Source organism: Arabidopsis lyrata, assembly GCF_000004255.2.
Source record: "Arabidopsis lyrata subsp. lyrata unplaced genomic scaffold ARALYscaffold_5, whole genome shotgun sequence".
Taxonomy (NCBI): Eukaryota; Viridiplantae; Streptophyta; class Magnoliopsida; order Brassicales; family Brassicaceae; genus Arabidopsis; species Arabidopsis lyrata.
In genome coordinates, this window is record NW_003302551.1 from 5,237,022 (window position 1) to 5,252,952 (window position 15,931).

At 34.0% G+C, this 15,931-nt stretch overlaps 3 protein-coding genes across 4 annotated transcripts; all 3 read right to left on the bottom strand.

Moving 5' to 3' along the window:
• Positions 1 to 1,836: 1,836 nt before the first annotated feature.
• LOC9313211 (protein AIG2 A) lies at positions 1,837 to 2,937 on the bottom strand. The gene is made up of 5 exons (XM_002877097.2): positions 2,774 to 2,937; positions 2,603 to 2,675; positions 2,432 to 2,524; positions 2,273 to 2,356; positions 1,837 to 2,187 (listed from the first exon to the last, which is right to left on the bottom strand). Exons 1-5 carry the CDS (start codon positions 2,896 to 2,898, stop codon positions 2,053 to 2,055), a joined length of 510 nt encoding a protein of 169 aa, XP_002877143.1. The 5' UTR covers positions 2,899 to 2,937; the 3' UTR covers positions 1,837 to 2,052.
• A 3,813-nt stretch (positions 2,938 to 6,750) lies between these two features.
• LOC110228169 lies at positions 6,751 to 9,377 on the bottom strand. 2 transcript variants are annotated; one of them, XR_002331771.1, is made up of 5 exons: positions 8,488 to 9,377; positions 7,954 to 8,082; positions 7,547 to 7,854; positions 7,259 to 7,480; positions 6,751 to 7,171 (listed from the first exon to the last, which is right to left on the bottom strand). XR_002331771.1 is itself a non-coding variant. In XM_021024647.1 (5 exons), exons 3-5 carry the CDS (start codon positions 7,704 to 7,706, stop codon positions 7,100 to 7,102), a joined length of 435 nt encoding a protein of 144 aa, XP_020880306.1. In that variant the 5' UTR covers positions 7,707 to 7,854; positions 7,954 to 8,082; positions 8,488 to 9,237; the 3' UTR covers positions 6,751 to 7,099. The 2 variants fall into 2 exon arrangements, 1 of the variants encoding a protein (XP_020880306.1); XM_021024647.1 differs by having other exon boundaries at positions 7,566 to 7,854; positions 8,488 to 9,237.
• A 4,049-nt stretch (positions 9,378 to 13,426) lies between these two features.
• On the bottom strand, positions 13,427 to 14,591 carry LOC9311549 (protein AIG2 B). Its single transcript, XM_002877098.2, has 5 exons — positions 14,407 to 14,591; positions 14,231 to 14,303; positions 14,052 to 14,144; positions 13,887 to 13,970; positions 13,427 to 13,785 (listed from the first exon to the last, which is right to left on the bottom strand). The coding sequence occupies exons 1-5, from the start codon at positions 14,529 to 14,531 to the stop codon at positions 13,651 to 13,653; spliced, it is 510 nt and encodes a 169-aa protein (XP_002877144.1). The 5' UTR covers positions 14,532 to 14,591; the 3' UTR covers positions 13,427 to 13,650.
• Between the last annotated feature and the right edge of the window lie 1,340 nt (positions 14,592 to 15,931).

Below are 15,931 nucleotides of genomic sequence, written 5' to 3' on the forward strand. Positions count from 1 at the left end.
TTGTAATTATAATTATAGTCTCTATTGCCAACCTTAATATCTAATGAAAAGATGATGTTTCAAAAGTAAAATTCTAGTATATTTTTCAGTTAATAATTTATTTTCGTAGCAAAGGTATTTTTTGAATTTTTTATTTAGTGATTTGATATAATTAAATAAAATTTTAGAACTTGATTGTTTACTTTTATACTATTCGGAACCAATTATTACAAAAAGTATCATTACCATGTGCACTCTAAATATAGTAAATTTTATAAATATTAAATTTTACTAATTATTTTATATCTTTTGCAACTTTAAAGAATTAATAATTAGAATTTTCAAAGATCGTATTAGTTAGAGATGCTGAATTAATTACCATGTTCAGTTTTGTTTAGTACTTATATTTTGATTATGTATCAATTTTAATGATGTGTTATTTGAGAATAGCTTGAAAAGCTAATGTGTAAACACAATTAAAAAACTTTTAATACTATCTTTTTTGTAAATATAATAATTTTATAATTTAAATTTTATATTATCACATATTCTTGACATATTAGATTTACAAAGATATATAAAATATTTAATTCTATATATGATATATTAATTTTTTTATATATATATGTAGCGCGGGCCAATCTGTCAATCTTCGGGCATAACTTTCTAAAATCCGTAATCCGTGTAGGATTGCCCGCAAGATCCTTTTTTTAACGGATTTAATATTTTGTGTTCATAACCGGACCGGACTGGATTAAGCCCATGAGTTTAGGCCCATTTTGATATTTCTATATAAGAGAATAATGTGGAAAAATGAAAGGTTCTTATTGGATATGAAAAATGAGTTGTATTATTTAAAATGTTTTCATTGGTCATTCATTTTAACTGAGGTGTCAACACCACAATGCTTAAAAAAGCTGAGGTATCAACCTCTGGAGAGATTCAAGAGTTATTATTGTATTGATTTGTTATGTGGGTCTAATTTGTGACCAATTTCTGCTGGTCAAAGTCAAACATTTTGCATCTTCCTGTGTATTCAACGTAATTTGATTTTTAAAATTCAAAGTGTAATGTTATTGAAAACTTAGCATTTAAAATTCGTAATCTTCCGTGGCTGGTTGGACCGGGTCCAGGATTGAATTTTCAAAGATCCCATAGTTTTTTATAATGAAAAATAGGTACGTGAGTAATTTTCTTAGTTTTGATCGAAATCTACACTATAGTTGTCTGTGTGGGGATCTTTAAATATTTAAATATTTAAATATGAAAAGTAGTCACCATTGAAATTTTGTTCGTCTCCGCTGCCGCTGGTTGAAAAAAACTCTAAACAAAATAGAAACAAATTAGAAAAAGCAAAAAAATAAAAAATCCAATTTAATTGAAATTTTAACTTGAATTTTGTAAACCGATTTTTAAGATTTGAACCGGGTCATAGGATCTAGCGTGCTTAAGTGAGTTTTGGCTAGTCCTGGGTGTTCGGTTATCGGTTTCAGTTCTTTCGGTTCTAAAATTTAATATCCATTCGGGTATTTGAAAAAAAAATTTGGTTTCGATTCTGTTCTGGTTCTTTCGGTTTTAAAATTTAGTATCTATTCGGTTATTTTGCTTTAGATATTTTCGGATATTTCGGTTATTTTTGGGTATTTTCAGATATTTTTCGGTTATTTTCGAGTATTTTTACTATTTTATATATTTTCAAGTATTTTTGATTATGTGGTCTACAAATAACTAATAGTTTTGGCAGTTCAATGAAACGGTTCCCAAATGGACCGATTGAACCGGCCGCTCCAGTTTTAGGAACTCTGTTTCATGCAAGATTTGGCTTAATCAGACACCAAAATATACCAAACACAAAAATGCTTTAAACTCAAATAATGTACACTAAAAATGATGAGACAACATTCGCATACAACACAATGTTCACATACAATATAGATACAACAATCTTTGTGTTCCCAACTCACAAAGCCACTTATTGTCTTTGAAGATATAAGACCCTTTTATTCACAGTAAAAGAGAGTGATCTTTTACAAATCTTGATATGAAACAAGAAGATAAACGCAGACAACTTCTTCACGCCGCAGCGGGAGGATCATCGAATACAAACTTCTCAAACTCTTCCCTACTTCTCCCATCCGGATTCTTCTTCCACTCCATGAACTTCGTCGACGCCTCTATGAATTTCTCCATATGAAGCCTCTTCCATTCCTACCAAAATCCACACACACATTTCACCAAGAAAAACCCAAAAACACAACATTTTCATGAAAAATCAAGAAGTAAAGTTTCAAACCTCGAAATCCCATTCTCCATACATATTAGGATCATCCTTGTTTGCCCATACAATTGTTTCAACTTGCTTCTTCTCCAAAGTATCCTGATTAATCAAAGCCTCAATCTTTTAAGTAAACCATCAACGAACGATTACGAGGAGGACTAAGTAGGAACTTACAGTCAAAACAACTTCAACAGTCTTCCTCACATATTCAGTTCCTTCAATCATATCTAAACTCTCTAACTGAGAATCTGTTAATCCAGTTAGTATCTACAACAAAAGTTTCAGATTCTCAGATCCAAAATCAAAATCAAAGAAGACTAAAACACATTTTTGAATTCAAGAGACCTTGCCGTTGATGAGTCCATTCTCAGAAGGAGAGATACATGGATGCAAACGACCTTTAAGTCTATACAAGTGACTGTAAAAAGAAAACACAGAAATCGAATTATTGAATCAATCTAAGGAAGATAAAGATCGGAGAAGTAAAGAGAGATAGAGAGAGAGAGAGAGACGTACTAGCCGTGGAGTTGAGCGGAAACCATGACCGGAACACATTCGAGGATCAGTTTGACGACGGCTGGTTCTTGGAAACTGCCGTAGACGAAGACGTTGTGCGATGGAGATTGATCGGAGCTAGTCATTGTTTTTTTTTTTTTTTTTTTTTTCACTGTGAAATTGAGTTTTGTCTAAAAATGTGAGAGGTAGATTGGTGACTTTTTGTCTGAAAATAAAAAGTGATGTATTTATTCTCTTGTATAGCCAACGTTGTTGACTTTTTAGCTTTTTTTTTTTTTTTTTTTTTTTTCTTTTTTTTAATTCATTTATTGATTAGAAAACTTGTACAAGAGTTGATACATTAAGAGTACATTATTGCTAAGCAAATCAAAATACACATTCACAATTATATAACCGATCATTAAAAAAAAATGATGGGGAAGTGAATTTCCACAATGTTTTCGATACCGAAGCTTTATATTTCCGTGATTATTTATTTTTTGTCGTGAATAAAGATATTAACTGTGGTGTGTGTGTGATTAAGGACTAATATAATTTTAAAGGGTGGCCTGTAATAATTTCTTTCAATATATGTGGTGCATATCTCAACAATTTTGTTACAAAAATAAAATTTTACAATAATACTGTTAATTGGGTAAGTTAACTAAATTTTTTTTATGTATATGGATACGGCTACGGTCGCTAACGTTTTAACAATAATTAGGAAAACTGTTCCACATCAAAAGTTTTTTTTTTTAATTAGTGTTTACAATTGTAAGTGGCTTTTAAAATTTTAAATAATAATAAATATTTAGGTGATTTGTAAAAAGAGATAATTAGCTACATACTATTTTTTTTGAAAGAATTACGAAAAAGTAAAAAACTTTTGTGTATTTGCAGGTGAAGAGAGAAATTGAGCTAGTAACAAATTGTGGACGAAAATACATTATAAATTTAAAGCGAGAATTTTTCCTTCGAGAATTTCGTAGAGGACATATGCGTCAATGTATCTAAGTTGTGGACCACCACATATTAAATGTGCGTAATGCAGAAATCGATGGTTTGTGTTGCTACAAAATTTCGTGTCGTGGTATCTTGCTTTTTATATGATATCGGAGAGCAATCCATCGAGGTTCGTGTTTTGCTCTGCTCCGAGCATTTAATGAAAACGTAATCATGACTAACAGCTACAAAATATATTATCCTCATATCCTCCATCCTCTCTTCTTCTACGAAATTGCTTGTCATGATATCTAATTTCTTATCACGTTAACTTAGACACACTGTAGCACGAAAGCGCCACGAGCGGGACATGCATGCATCCATCGAGCTCTGCGCGTTGCTCTCCCCAAAGGCTACAATGTCGAATAGTGCAAAGCAATTAATGATATATAATGATGACATCTTGCTACACGAGGGTTTATCTCGTATCTTACGAGATACACAACTTGGGCATTGACCTTATACGTATAGAAGTTAACCCATTTTCATTACTATATCACACCAAACCAGAAAAAAACCCAGTTCTCTTCTTCATTTACTCTTCTGTTTGGTAAGATAAATTAAACTATCAACTGCAACACTTTTATGTCTGATTACTTATTTATTGCTATGCATAACGGTTGAAATTTAAATAAGTGTTTTAGAAATATTGCAGGTAAGATAGTTGTAATACGAGAGTTGGAACAGAGGATGGTCGCCATAGAGTTTGGCCACTAGGAACGTGATGGGATTGAGAGATGGAGGTTCAAGTCAGATCCGAATGAGAAACAACGAAACATGAGGCTCTAAGAGGGAGATGTGATAAAGACGATCACTGCTCAGATAAAAGAAGAATACAACATCACCAAAGTCGAAACATGCCTGAAGCTGACTTTCCGTTGGCCATCGTGGATGCTTCTCATAGATGACGGGACCACTAAACCTCAAACAATCAAGACGGACAACGACATTGATATCTTCTTGTCCATGAATGTCGATGTTGCTAACCTCACTCTTTGTGTCACAAAAAAGAACACGACTGGTGTTGCAAGGGAATCACAAACGTTATCCGAGAGTGCGAGTTTGTCGTCCCAACCTCAAGAGGCAACAATGATACACAAAGTTTACATCATTGTTGACCTTACATCTTCAGACTAGGATGTTGACTTTGAAGAGATTGTCAGACGCAACCCGTGGAACCAAAGAGTTGATGGTTTGATGAATGAATAAATCTCTAACCTAGAGGTGGGTTATAGCTCAACAAAGCTGTTGTTGTCTGCCGATGAAAACACGTTTTTTGGCATGGAATTATCCATGGGAGTATTTGGTAGGGACGAAACTCCGGTTTTAGACAACCACATAGGTGTAGGTAATCTCTATTTACGATATCCAGTACCATTGACAATTATATCCTGACATAGTTTAGTATATCTGGGTATATATGTTTTCTAAATGTCTACATCAGTTTGTACATGCTATGTCGATATATGTCATGTCCTGTCATGTTATATCTGGGTATGAATATCTGTGTTTTTTGTTTTGAACAAGCTAATGACCACAAACATCTGCCTTACTAGGCAACATGGTGGTCGACAAAGCTACAGACAATACAAGGTATGAGAGAGATAACATATTCGTGGGTCGGGTTTAAGAAAATAAGGAGGAATTCAAGTTCAAAATGGTCATCCATGCACATCAAAGAAATTTCCATTTCCGTCACACCTGCTATGACAGGAAGGTGGTCATTCTTAATTGTGTCACCGAAAGTTGTTCCTAGCGGGTGTATGTGTTCATACTTGAAGACTCCAACGACTATCAAGTCTGTCGTGCTTGTGTGGAACACACTTGCAGTGTTGAAGACCACTATATCTACCACAAACAAGCTATAGGTAAATTGATCGGTGAGATCATGAAGCCGAGTTACAGTGAAACTGTGAGCGGACCAAGACCTAGTGTGGTATAATGGATGTGTTTAAATGATCGCAACATCCCAATATCATATTGGAAAGCTTGGAGTGCTAGGGGGATATCTATGGAAAGAGCCAGAGGTTCAGCAGGCGGTAGCTACTCTCTACTTCCTGCTTACTTGCACGCATTTAAGGTTGCGAACCCTGGGTCATTGACTGGATTGGAAACAACACTCAACGAATCTGGAAACCACATGTTTAAGTTCACCTCTTCTTCGCTTTAGATGCATCAATAAATGGCCTCAATTTCATGCGCAAGGTGATAATCATAAACAGTGCGCATCTAAGAGGAAATTACAGTGGATGCATTGTCTTTACAAGCTCACATGATGGAAACATTCAAATTTTTTCCGTGGCTTTTGGAATCGTCGAGAGTGAGAATGATCGGGGTTGGGAGTGGTTTCTCACCAAGTTGAGGCAAATATTATCCAATGGACTAGCTGTTAGATTCGTCTCAGACATGCATTCATCCATCTACTCGGTTCTCTGCAAGGTTGGCGATACTTTACAATTTATCCCGCTATGTCTCTATAGCCAAATATTTACTGTTATGTCATGCTAACGCGGTTCTTTTCCTATTTCCATTCCCTAGATTTTCCCGAATGCAACACAAACATCATGCGGAGTCCACTTGCAACGTAATGACGAAAACAGCTAATAAGCGACTACATAAGCAGCCATGCACTAAACAGTCGCAAAAACCCTAAAATTAGTAGTCGTATAACAGTCGCTAATTAACGACTAATGTGCGATTGATTTAAGTGGTCGCTATTTTGTCGCAATTTTGTCTCTAAATATAGCGATTGTTATGTGACATCGTTGCCACTACATGTCGACTGTTTTTTTTTTATTGTTTTGGTGACTGAATTGCTATTACTTTGTAACTAATAAAAGGTTTAATTCTCGATTTAGCTTGCTATTTTTGGAAAAATTTAATTCTCGATTTAACCCTTGATAAATTGATTGTAATTTCTAATTTATTATCAAACATACTTGTATTTTAAACATAAGAACTTGTATTCAAAACACAAACAACACAACACATTCTTGTTCAACTGAAAACCAAACAACACATTCATGTTCAAAACCAAACAACAAATATTCTTTTTCAAACCAACACAAGTTTTCAAGTTCAGAGAAGGAGGGAAAGTTAAGGGACCTATGTTTTAACACAAGTAGTAGCGGGATCAATTGGTTGAGACTCGAAAAAGGTGAGAAAGTTTGGGTTAGTTACGCTCAAGTACTTCTTCATGATCGTCAAGTGCTTGATATCTGCTTCCTGCTTAGCTGCAACCCACAAAGTCCCTGCTTCACGCGCTGCTTGTTCCTCTATTTTGCGGTTAGCTTCCTCAAGATGTGTTTGCAGGCTTGTGAATGAAGAAGAGTTTCTTGGGTACTTCTACTTTCCGTTGATGTAACTCCATAGGCTTCCAACTCCAAAGTATTCTCTTTTGTCATTTGTGACAGTAGACTGCATAAACAAAACAAAAAGTATTATTACTTAACAGTTTTTCAAAACGATAATATCAGAAAAAACAAAAATAAAGAAGCACATTACCCGACGAAAAATCTCGTAATCCTCCTCTTGAGATATCTCTGATCGAGACGAAGTACCATCGAACGACTCATAATTCTCGAGGGCAGCCAACTTAGTTGCTTTGTTTTTCTTATATGCCTCATGAACTTCTTGCGCTTTCCTATCGACAAAAGTCCCATTATTTTTGGTAGGAGTCCTGATGAAAACTTCACCTATAGTAGGTGGTTTTCCCCATTCAACTTCCTGAAATATTAAATAATGAAAAGGTGAATGATTTAGGAAATATTTTGTCTGACTTGTATAACTTACCATCTCTTGATGTAACTACCATCTCTAGTTCGACTTGTATGTAAGACATCGACTTCGACACGTGCTTATGAGGACCAACACCATTACTGTCAAACATTCGAGCTGCTGATGTGGTTGCACTCTTTGTTTGGGCTTCTTTTGTGTCCCAATAGTCACACATTTCTTTCCGAAGTTTATTGCCAATTCCGATTGGGTTGCTCTCGTCAACTCGTAGCCTTGGAAACCATGTCTTTCATACGGAGTTGACAAACCAAATAGACTTTTGCTTCAACCACACCGGTCAGTGAGGGATGCCAGGTGTGTTGTTTCTACAAAACAAGAGGAGAGATTAATGTTAGTGATCAAACAACCAAAACAAAAGTATAAATACAAAGCTTAGAACAGATTGAGAGAAGATAGAAGTTTACCACAAATTCGAGGAAGTATATTTCTGTTCTTGCAGAGGCACATAACTCCAACTTTAATATGGCACATCAAACTTGTTTGTAAAAACCTTTGCAATCTTCCGGGTAAGCTTTGACTTGTCCTTACCAAATCTACAAACACATAATCAAAAAACAATGCAGGTAATTAGAAACATACAATAAAAGAACAATGGAGGTCATCTCTGTAACGACTAGTAGCCAAATGGAGAATCAGACAATAAAAGAGCATTTTCAAAGATTGAAAAAATCACAATTATGGTCAAAGGTTTAATCAAACTATAAAGGTTCTTGAGACATAGATTTCAATCCTACATAGATTCAAACAGAAGACAAATCTTATTTACGGATGACAAAGGTTCAATCAAACTACATTTTAACTCAAGACAGAGATTCCTACGCAATCTATCTTCGTAGCATCTACACAAAGAGACGTTCCTACAAAGAGATTCCTACACAATCTATCTTTCTAGTTCCAGCATCTACATAATCTATAAGATGGTAAGAGGAGATGCTTACTAAGTGGTTCTAGGGTCTAATATGCGAGAGCTAACGGTGGTATGTTGCTCACAGCCTGGCTGGACAAGCAATTCCTGTAAAGCAGCGAGCACATCTCTGGGAGATTGGAATCCCTTAGCACATCTTCCTTAGAATCAGCTTTCTCATCTTCTTTCTTGTGTGAGTTTTGCGCTTGAGAACTGTGATGTGATACAGAAGCTCGAGGTGGAGGAGATGGTTGAGGTTGATTCGAGGCTAGAGGTTGATATGATGATGGAGTTTGATTCGATCCAGAGGCGCGACGATGAGTCGATCTAGAGCCTTGAGGTGAGCAGATGGAGAACTGATTAGATCTTCTCCCACAGGAGAGCTCCTCGCCGACTAGAAAAGATTCTTTGGAGATGGATTGTCTCTGTAAGTAGGGCCCGTTGGAGGCTGGCCGATTGAGACAGGATTTCGCTAAGACTTTGGATCTGGGTTTGAGGGTTCGACAGAGGAAGGTATACTTGGTTGGAAGACCTGTGGGTCGATTTGAGGCGATTTCGTAGCCCTTCCTCCTCCTCCTATATTCTTTCTTCCACAAGGAGCCATCGATATGAAGATTGAGATCGATTAGGGTTCGATTCGATGAAGATTGAGAGAAATGAAATAGATAGAGGAATCGAGAGGATTAGGGTTATCGAGATCGAGAGAGAGAGAGAGAGAGATTAGGGTTTGTCGCGAGAGAGAGATTAGGGTTTGTCGCGAGAGAGAGATTAGAGTTTGTCGCGAGAGAGAGATTAGGTTTTATAGTTAGGGCTATTAGTTTAGATAAATGAGTTGACTCTACAAAAGCCCAATTAAATGGCCCAAATGAAATAAAATAGTCGTTGAAGAGTAGATAACTAGTCGCAATATTTGGCGTCTACATGTTTAGTCACTATATGTAGTTGCCGATTCGCAACTATGCTTCGACTATTTATATCAGGCTCAAACTTCCGACGGATAAGCGACTATATTGTTTTAGTCACCATTATAGTCGCTAAAAATTGCAATCCAGTCGCAATATTTAGCGACTGCTTAATGAGTCGCAGCATGTAGTCGCTAATTCGTTGTTTTCTCATAGTAATTGAATAGCATGTGTTCAATCCGGTTTTCGTTTTGGTTTCTGTTTTAGTTATTTGGGTTACCGAATTTTTGGTTTGTGAATACAAGTAATCAAGCTGAAAACATAAAATATAATGGATTATTGAATTCTTTATGTTATAATTTAAAATTATTTTTATATGAATGTGATTCATTTAGGATGGAATTTGTCTCTCGACCAATGTCCGTCTAGAATTTTATGTTGTATTAATGTTCTCGTTTTAAACATTACTTTTCTTAAAATATTTCATGGGTAATATGTAGGTCAGGATATTTGAATGATCTGTTAGATATATTGTGTTTTTAACATATCATAGAAAACATATCTATCAAAATTTGTATTATTTTAAAGAAAATGCTTATTTCATTTCGTTAAATGTCGTATATGCAAATAATGAATATCTTATTTTTTTCAAATTATTAAACTTATATATATATATATATATATAATGTGTATATATGGTATAGATTGAAATGTTTTTAGTTTATTTTCATTCTTTCATATGTGAATTAATCATAATCAATTAATGAAATTTCAAAACCATATTTTACAATATCAATATCTTAATAACGCCGAGTTTCTAACTTTTATGTCTCATACCATTTCTTACAATCGTTTCATACTTAAATCCCTTCCAAATTATTGATATTGTTATGTTATATATTTATGATTTAGTTTATGTATACATTTTTTTCTATGTTATTTAGAGTTTTTACATTTCAAAATTATCACCTTATCTAAATGAGCAATATAAATGTATACCAAATAGAATATTGTTCTTGTTCTTAACAAAAAAAAAAAAGAATATTGTTCTTGTTTTGTACAGAAAAGAAAATGGCATATCAATTAGATCAACACCATTAGTTCCATAATTCTCTCTGTGCAAAATCCTCATTGGATCGAATAAGTGGGATTTATCACATCAAGTTTAGAAGTTTGTTGTGTATAACACTTTGTGTCTCGGCGAAGTGAGTTTATTCTTTACATGTCTATCAAAAATTTACAACAATAAATATATACATGTATGTCTCTTTTTCTTTGATTTCTTGATTTGGGTGGTTTTATCATCGCAGCCCAGAACGTACTTCCAGATTTCAGTTGTTTATGAAATTCTCGCTTCAGTGTTGTTTAACCTATTTGAGAGCGTAGATGATACTATCTAGGATGTGGCTGCTCAATTTTTGGGAAAAATGGTTATTCAACTTCAGGTATATAGCTGCAAAACAATCTCTATCTTCATTTTACACTTTGGCAATGAAATAATATTTGTACTGACTTTTATAGGTACGGACGACAACTCCAGTCCCTTTGACTCGTGTGAATGCTGTTACTATTCTGAAATATTCAGTGGTAAAACAGCCCAAGAAGATTGATCGTATCATTGTCCCAAAGATATCTTTGTTCCTCATGCTAATGGATGACGATAAAAATTTGTTGCGACAAATCGTTAGGAACTTCAAAATTTTATTTTTTAAAAATCATTTCATATCATATAAGATTAATATGTAATATATGTTGACATATGTAACTGAAAAATAGTAAGTAACGGAATTACAATTTTTGTAAAAGATAATAAATGTGTTTAAAAAGTGAGTCCCCAATTTTTTTTAAAAAAACATATTTGGAATATGAAACAAAAAATAAAAGAGTACATGTGTCTTAAAATAAATTACCAAATATAGCGTTATCTTAGACCAGATTGATAATCAACAGGAAAACAAATATTTTATCTTTCATTCACTCAAAGAGATGTTTTTATCAAGGGACAATTTGTGCAGAGACAAAAATGAGATAAGATATTAGGTAATCAACATTACGGGGTTGTGGTCTTCAACATAGATAAATAAAGTTAACAAATAGTTTGAAGTTTGGAATATTTACGAGAAAACTACCTTCTCTTTTAACATGCGAGTGGGATCAACGTTTTTGACTTTTTGAGAAAACAAAAAAGCAACTGACAGTTAATAAATGTTCATTAGTTGAAATAACCTAATAAATAAGTTATTTGATTTATTGCAAAAACATAGAGCTACTAAAAAGAAAACGAAAACATATATAGAGTGTTATTAGTATTTATATACATGTAAACTTGTATATAGAACTTTATTAGCATTTATATACATATAACCACGTATATAAAGAGTTATTAATATTTTTTATTTTTAAATATTTAAATATAGATCTACAAAAAAATTTGGACATCCACGCAAAAAAATTTGGGCATCCACACATAGATCTATAACGCAAAAATACATATCTAACTGAATCCTTGGAGAGATATAAGGGAATTTAGATAAATAAAAAATATTCGGATTTTCTGGCGCTACAGAGTGAATAGTATATACGGCGAATTCTCCGACGCATCGGAGTAAATAGTATACACGACACAATGAAGTGAATAATATACACGACGAACCAATTAAATCAGAATAGAGAAAAATTGTACAATGGTGTTAGAAAGAGATGATGGGACTTGGGAAATTGATAAACATGTGAAACAAATTAACATCCAAAAGTCAAGAGAGAATTTGACGTGTTTGTCTCATTTATTACTGATATATCACGTATTTTACCGATTTTAGTCATGATATATGTATTGTTTTTAGAGTCTTTTTGTTGTTTCTAGTGTCTTTTTGAGTATTTTCAGGTTTATACACGTTCGAGACCAATTTGGAGATTTTGGATCATTCTGGAGCAAAACCGAAAAGTTATGATGCGCGAGCAATCCGGAGACGAAAATACGTGTCGACCGACACCAAGATCTGACGGCAATTCAAATTCGCCCCAGAACTTCTCCCTATTTTAAGGTCATTGTTTAGACCTAAGCTTAGAGAGGCTATTCTCCTTATCTATTCTGCTCTTGGGAGCAAAACCCTGTGGAGGCTCCCTTTAGAGAAGATCTTTCTAAACCCTATTTTCTTGTTATATTCATTATTGATTTCTACTTCAATCATGTTGTTTAATTTGCTTCAATCATCATGTCTGAGTAGTTTGCTTGTTAGCTTTAGGGATTCTCATTAGGGATTTAGATGAATTAGTAGATCGATAACCTGTTAGGATTAATCAATAGAGTTCTTCACCTTAGATTGTTCTTAATGCTAATTCTAGCTTGATCACCTAGAATTTGATCGGATAATAGGTAGATTCGAGAGGTCGTCTATTTTCTGAAATAATCTTAGGTGAGCAAAATGACTATTCGCATCGAGAGGTGGTTTAGTACTTTTGTGAACATATCAACCTTGTGTTTAATGCTAGTCCAGATCTAGGAATTCGCATCGAGAGGTGGAATTACTAATATTAGATTAGTTAGTTAGCGCATCGAGAGGTGGTTAGCTATTCATTAGTGTTTTGAGTTCTAGAACGGTTCGTTAAATAATCCTAATCAATTTGCTAGATTTACTATTAGTTTATTTCTTGAGAAATCCCTAAGCCTGACGTTTTCCTAATCTGAATTTACAACTGAATTTAATTGCTTTCTTGTCTTTTAATTTACTTGATTTCTCGTTTAGCTTAATTCGAACCCTGTTAGTCTATTGTGTGAACACGAAAACTTTGTGGAATTCGACCCTAAAATGCTACACACGATCTCTTATTTGAGAGAGTAATCTTAGGTCTTAATTTGACTCATATCAATTACAATGGAACTGATTCGAAACAGAGAAACGCGTGGGGTTAGTTTAAGCAAAAAAGTGGGCTAAATATTACATTGTTTTAGATTCTGTATTGAATTACCAAAAAACTAATTTTGCCACGATCTATAGTCTCCCACCCAATTATCTCTTTTCTCAATAAGTATTAAAATTATATCATCAGATTACATAAACTCATGCACCAAACACCAAAAATGCTTTTAACTGAAATACACTAAAAATGATGAAACAACATTCGCATACAACACAATGTTCACAAACAATATAGATACAACAACATCTTTGTGTTCCCAACTCACAAAGCCTCTTATTGTCTTTGAAGATATAAGACCCTTTTATTCGCAGTAAAAGAGAGTGATCTTTTACAAATCTTGATATGAAACAAGAAGATAAACGCAGACAACTTCTTCACGCCGCAGCGGGAGGATCATCGAATACAAACTTCTCAAACTCTTCCCTACTTCTCCCATCCGGATTCTTCTTCCACTCCATGAACTTCGTCGACGCCTCTATGAATTTCTCCATATGAAGCCTCTTCCATTCCTACCAAAATCCACACAACATTTAACCAAAAACCCATTAAAGCAACACAAACTAAAAAGACACAACTATTTTCACAAAAATCAAGAAGTAAAGTTTCAAACCTCAAAATCCCATTCTCCATACAAATTAGGATCATCCTTGTTTGCCCATATATAAGTTTCAACTTGCTTCTTCTCAGAAGTATCCTGATCAATTAAAAGCTTCAATCTTTAATCAAAAGATTATAATAATCTATTTGATTAGAGAATGATAAAGAACAAACTTACAGTCAAAACAACTTCAACAGTCTTCCTCACATATTCACTTCCTTCAATCATATCTAAATTCTCTAACTGAGAATCTGTTAATCCACTTAGTATCTACACCAAAAACTTCAGATTCTCAGATCCAAAATCAAAATCGAATTTTTGAATCCCAAATCGAATTCAAGAGATGAAATCAAAACCTTGCCGTTGATAAGTCCATTCTCAGAAGGAGAGATACAAGCATGCAAACGACCTTTGAGTCTATAAACGTGACTGAAACAAAAACACACAGAAATTGAATTGAATCAATTTCGACGAATCTAAAGCATAATTGAAGATAAAGATCGGAGAAGTGAAGAGAGAAAGAGAGTCGTACTAGCCGTGGAGTTGAGCGGAAACCATGACCGGAGAACATTCGAGGATCAGATTAACGACGGCTGGTTCTTGAAAACTGCCGTAGACGAAGACATCGTGCGACGGAGATTGATTGGAGCTAGTCATCGTTTTTGATTTCACTGTGAAATTGAGTTTTGTCTGAAAATGTGAGAGGTAGATTGGTTAGTTTAAAGTGATGTATTTATTCTTGATGTGTAGCCAACGTTGTTGACTTTTTCTTCCTCACTTTAGAATCATTACCCTTTTTTTTTTTTTCTTTTTTTTTTTTCTTTTTTTTTTTTTCTTTTTTTTTTTTTTAATATGTAATTCACTTCAAGAATATATCTTCCGGTGAACATCACTTTGGCATACTTTTTATGAGTTTCCTATCAAAACAGAGATACTTTCGGAGATTTTTATCTTTTTCCACTATTCAACATTCATCAATACAATTTTGCCTTTCCTCTCTCTCTCTTTCTCTCTCTCTTTTTTCTTTTTATTATCATTTTAATTACCTAATATAAGATATTTCGTCTATTCTTTTATATAATAAATTAAGATTTAATTTTCCATACATTTTAAAATCCATTGTTGCTATATTTTAAATAAATAATTATATTACATATTATCCATTTCCGAATGAACATTTGTTTATTATTAAATGGATATTAAAAGGTATTTGAACAAACATACTATACCAATATTTATAACTACTGATCATCCAAACAGGTGAAAGAGGGTGAATGCAAAGCTTGAAGATACAAAAAAGGCAGATGTATTAATTCAAGAGTTCTTATCTGATTTGATTCATTAATAACCATATCATCCATGACATTGTGAACAATTGTTCGCTTCAAAATGTTTGTACCGTCCATGTACTAGTCTACTGGATTCGAACAAATGGATGACTTAAAGAACCACCAGCTTGAAAAAAACACAAATAAAAGTAGGTTTTGGGTAACTGTATGTGCTTGGTGAAGACCATATGTATTGTCGGCTAAGTGAAAATCATCAAGACTTATTGCAGGATTGGGACACCATCATAGCCAGCAGCATCATAATGGATTTTAGGTTCCCAACTCTTTCAGATCATCCACTTAAATTCGGCCATAAACACTTGTCCATTAACACTTGTCCACTTAGATGGTCAAATGATATTACTTAGATCAATTTCACTAAACACACTTAATAACACTATGATAGTCAAACATACTATACCAATATTTATAACTACTGATCATCCAAACATGTGAAAGAGAGAGAATGCAAAGCTTGAAAATACAAAAAACTGTAACAACCTTATCGTGCACAGACCAGTCGACAACATCCATATAGGTGCTCAAGCCAGATGGTGGAGGACTGCTTTTTCTAATAGAATTATGATTACCAAGCGTATCTGTACCCCTATCCAGCACCTTTTCATTTTCAGAAATCTTGAAGACGCAAGGAGAAACTGAAAGAGCAGGAATTTCTTTGTCTTCATTCACATTGCATCCCCTTAAGTAAACCCCTACATACAAGTGATA